Source organism: Triplophysa dalaica, chromosome 23 (genome assembly GCF_015846415.1).
Source record: "Triplophysa dalaica isolate WHDGS20190420 chromosome 23, ASM1584641v1, whole genome shotgun sequence".
In the NCBI taxonomy this organism is placed as follows: domain Eukaryota; kingdom Metazoa; phylum Chordata; class Actinopteri; order Cypriniformes; family Nemacheilidae; genus Triplophysa; species Triplophysa dalaica.
This window is the reverse complement of record NC_079564.1, coordinates 17,327,971-17,332,696: the sequence shown is the minus strand read 5'-3', so window position 1 is coordinate 17,332,696 and position 4,726 is coordinate 17,327,971. Positions and strand designations below refer to the sequence as shown.

The 4,726-nt window shown below is 37.5% G+C and overlaps 1 protein-coding gene across 1 annotated transcript; it reads left to right on the top strand.

The window, feature by feature from the left end:
* Positions 1-922: 922 nt before the first annotated feature.
* Positions 923-3,189, top strand: crp1 (C-reactive protein 1). Its single transcript, XM_056739021.1, has 3 exons — positions 923-1,010; positions 1,636-1,708; positions 1,778-3,189. The coding sequence occupies exons 2-3, from the start codon at positions 1,648-1,650 to the stop codon at positions 2,392-2,394; spliced, it is 678 nt and encodes a 225-aa protein (XP_056594999.1). The 5' UTR covers positions 923-1,010; positions 1,636-1,647; the 3' UTR covers positions 2,395-3,189.
* Positions 3,190-4,726: the final 1,537 nt, after the last annotated feature.

Genomic DNA, 4,726 nt, shown 5'->3' with positions numbered 1-4,726 from the left:
CAGATTCAAGTCACTAATACTTGCCTACAGGACTATCACTGCATCTGCACTGGCTTACTTTCACACCCTCCTGCACTCGTACACCCCATCAAGATCCCTGCGTTCAGCAAACCAGCGGCGTCTTTGTATTGCCTTCCCATAAGGGCAGTTAATCGCTTTCCCATTCATTCTCATTCACAACTCCTTTATGATGGAACATTCTTCCTAACTCATCAGGTCAACCACATCTCTCACAAGATTGAAAAAAAACTACCCATTTCTTCTGTGAATACTTGACAGACAAAATAAAAAAAAACACTAACCTTTTCTCTATACAGGTAGGGGTCTAGTTTTTGTTGAAACCATTAACTTTGTATTTGCACCTATTATATTATTGCTCCTGTATGACATATCGCTTATTGCTCCCTAAATTTTTTGTAAGTCGCTTTGGATAAAGGCGTCCGCTAAATGACTAAATGTAAATGTAAAAGATGCTATCTTGCAACTTCTGAGGTTATTTCTCTAAGAGACATTTGTTTTAAATGGTATGTTTGACGTTCAATGCAGTCAAATGATAAATGTGCTTATGCTGTAAAAAGATTTCTGGTATATTGCTCCAAAATCCTAATTCTTGTTAAAACCTCTCAAATAAACGTAAGCTTGAAATGTCATGAACTAAGATAACAGGAATGTCAAGAACTGCCATAACAGGATGTAAATGAGACCTTTGAAGTCAAAAGGCAAAATGTTTTTTTTTTTATTAGAGGTAGTGAAATATTCCAACTCCAATGATCATTCATTCACTACTGATTCACATTAATGTTCGTTTAAAGTTCAAACCACCATATTAATTTATGATGTACGTTGTGTCAAGAGTCAATACATGAAAGAGACTTTGTGTTTGGTCTCATGACTGTTTGAACAGCATCTTTTCCTTGGTTTGTTTGAGGTGATGTCATCGTGTCAGGAGGGAAGCAGACTGGCAGTATCACTCTACTTTGAGACATTAACTAACAACCATCTCACAGAAAGTAAGTTGTTTAGAGGATTTATTTTCGTCTTTATATTATTATTGTCATCACTTTATAACATTTAGACATTTCAGTTTTGTAAAAATTAAATGTGAGAAATTTTAAAGTGAAAATTATTGATGGTAACGATTGAAGTTCTCTTTACTTTCATGGCTGAGAGGAACTGACAGGGTAGAGGGAAAACTATGCTATTTATAATATTTGAAGTGGCATTATCAATCAAGTCATTACACCAGTGCTTTTTTTATTTTAATATATTTTTGTTTTAATATTTATACAGTGGAATTACAGGAGGATATTTAAAATTGTCTGGTTAACTGACATGAAAAATCACAAAATAAATATAAATATTTGTCATTTACTTCATGCTAAATATTATTTCACAGTTTTTGTTTTAAGAAGGAAATATTTGTATGTGATTCACTATTCATTGTTATTTACAGGAATTCATTTACAGGAGAATTGATAATTGAATCAAACTGTCTTTAATATTTATTTATAATGGTTTTCAAACAGGACAAACTATTTATTTTAAATTATTTTCGCACTTTTCAGATCTGACACACTCTAAAAATCTAAGTATTTTTATCTTATTTCATTCGTTTTCTTGCTCTGATTAATTTAGACCTGCGGCAAGATGGTGGTACCACTGGTATTACTTTTCTTTGTGTTTTCACCGGGATCTGAAGCTACTGAAGGTAAAATTGCCTTGAAAGTTTAACATTCCATTCTTTTATTGTAAATAATTATTCACGTCTCTTTTGTAGCGGGTCTCAGTGGCAAAGTCCTTCTCTTCCCCTATGAGACAGACTTCAGTTTTGTTAAACTTACACCTCAGAAACCTCTGAGTCTTTCAGCGTTCACCCTGTGCATGCGCGTGGCGACGGAGCTGCAGGGGGAGCGTCAGATCATCCTGTTCGCCTACCGCACGCCCGACTACGACGAGCTGAACGTATGGAGAGAGAGAGACGGGCGTGTGTCCTTCTATCTCAGCGGCGATGGGTTGTTTTTCCACTTACCTCCTCTCTCCACCTTCAGGGTTCACCTGTGCCTCACCTGGGCGTCACGCACCGGGCTCACCGCCTTCTGGGTTGACGGGCGACGCAGTGCGCTCCAGCTGTACAAACCGGGTCACAGCATCAGCCCGCGGGGCACCGCACTGCTCGGTCAGGACGCGGATAAACATCTGGGCGACTTTGAGGCGGTGCAGAGTTTTGCTGGTGAGCTCACAGACCTGAACATGTGGGATTATGTCCTCACCGGGAATCAGATTAAAGCCTTGTACTTTAACCAAGCCCAGCGTGTGCCTAAAGCAAACGTGTTTGATTGGAACACCATCGAATATGAGATTCAGGGCAATGTGTTAGTGGTGCAAGATGATTAAAACTTCAAGGTCATTTACATATATGCACAAATGTTAACTAAAATGTTTATTTTCAGATGACGTCACTTGAACTACATTACTCAAACTGCTACTCGCTAAAAAGCCAACACATAACCAGTAGAGATCAACAGAGATGATTACAGTTCCCATTAAAACCAATAATCCATTGGTAGCATCTGTAATGCTCTCTATTGTTCTTTTGCAGAGTAGGCCTATATATTGTTTTAAGCAAGTAATGCAAATCTCATTTGAACCTGTAGGCTACATATCAACATTACCTCTGGTTGAATCTTCCTTCCTTGTAAACACATTAGATATATAGATGAGTTTGAGTTTATTAGTGTTTAAAACATACAATGTAAACAAAATTTGGGAACTAACAGGCATTTTTAAAACAGGTGTTTTAATTCTCAGTGTTGGTTCCTCAAGACTGCATTGCCTAAATGTGACCACAGGGGGGAAGCACAACATTAGACAAATGCGTCAAATGCCCTTCAACGCATTCAATTAGGCCTACTTTGCAAAACTTGGAAACAGAACTGTGCTTAATCGTGAATTTAGTTATGATTATTCTTGCTTGTACATTTTGGTATTTTAAATGTAAAGACTGCACAAGTTAAATGCATATTTTTAATAAACCCGAATAACAGATTTAGAGCGTTGAAATGTGTACAAATAACTCTGAAAAATATATAACTTGGTATCTTGTTTTCCGTGCAATTAAACTCTGACTAAAAATTAAATGTGTCCGGTTTTGCAACTGGTAAAAATAAACATGAGATGATCAACTATAAACCTTTGTAAGTTCTATTACTTTTATATGTGTAAGCAAAATTATATATTTGGCTGAAAAAATTATAAGAGCATTCTGGTATTAAACCCAGCACCTTGCAAGTGCTGAGATTACCATTCGAGGCACATGAGTACAATAACATGTAATTATTATTATCAGATGTGATTTAAACCTGAAGACTTTACATTGACTAAGCAAAAAATAACACGTCTTTATATTATTAACAAACATCACACGAAACTCCAGAATGAGAGTCGAGACCCTGGAAACAGCTGTGTGACTCTTAGCATGACTTTATTTTATATCTGCCTGTCACGAGGGTTTAAATAATGATGGATTGGAGGATGATGTATGAGGTTATCACACTGTTACTGCTATTCGTGGAATATCAACAACATAAGAACTGTATTAGGTATGAATTGAATGAAACTATTTTTACACAACAGATGTGTGGCTCTTTAACGCTGTTCTCTCTGGTGACCACTAGATGGCGCTACCAAGATTTGTTCACAAACGTTGATCATTTAAATCTATGCACTTTTTCCTCAAAGTGAATTACAATTGCAATATTTGCACATGGTTTTAACAGCTGCGCTCTGAATAAACATTTGCAATTTTCTAGCACCTAAGGTATACATCAAGTGAACACAAAAGAGGCTGCTGTTGTTTGAATACCATGTCAAAATATCTTCTTTTGTGTTCTGAAGAAGAAAGTCACAAAGGTTTGACATAAGGGTAAATAAACGATGAAAGAATTTTTATTTCGGGGGGAGGACAATCCCTTTAAGATTTTCTGAAAGATATAGTGTGTGTAGTCAAAATGTAATCTGTTCTCTCTTTTTTAACATTACAAAATCACAGCAGCAGGATAATAATAAGTATGTTCTTTTGAGGATGAGACAGAGAGATGGGGGTTATTTTGGGCATGTGTCTGCGTGTATGTGCTGGTAAAAAGTTTTCCACATGACAGAAGAGAGGCGGAGAAGGGGCAGGCCGCTGGGCCAGACAGCAGGAGTGTGTGTGATTGTGAGTGTGTGTTCGGTGGGACAACAGCAGGGCAACATTCTGGACCCTTCAAGCAACTCCAAATAGATTTCAAGGCAAAAGATATTTGCATAAGACGAAGCTCAAAGCCGTGGAGGAGCGAGGCATGTGCTCATTGAACAGATGGAATAATCTCTGGGCTGTCCTGCAGAAATTACAATTTATTAGAACATGCAAGTGTGTGTGTGTGTGTGTGTGTGTGTGTGTGTGTGTGTGTGTGCATGTGCGTGTGAATGTCCTGAGAAACCCAAGGTCTGACTTGTCTTCATCTCAGAGTGCCACTTTGAAGAATGTAAAATAAATGGGCGACCAATGAAGGTGGCGTAAAACTCAAGCAGTATTTGGAAAATGTAGATAAACCAATTTAAACACATAACTTGAGTTGTCATTATTATGTATTTTCTTTGCAAAAGTCAAAGGCATCACTCACAAAATGAATGTTGGGAAGAGTGGGGTAAGATAAGCCAGTGGGTAAATTGATCCACCCCCTGTATC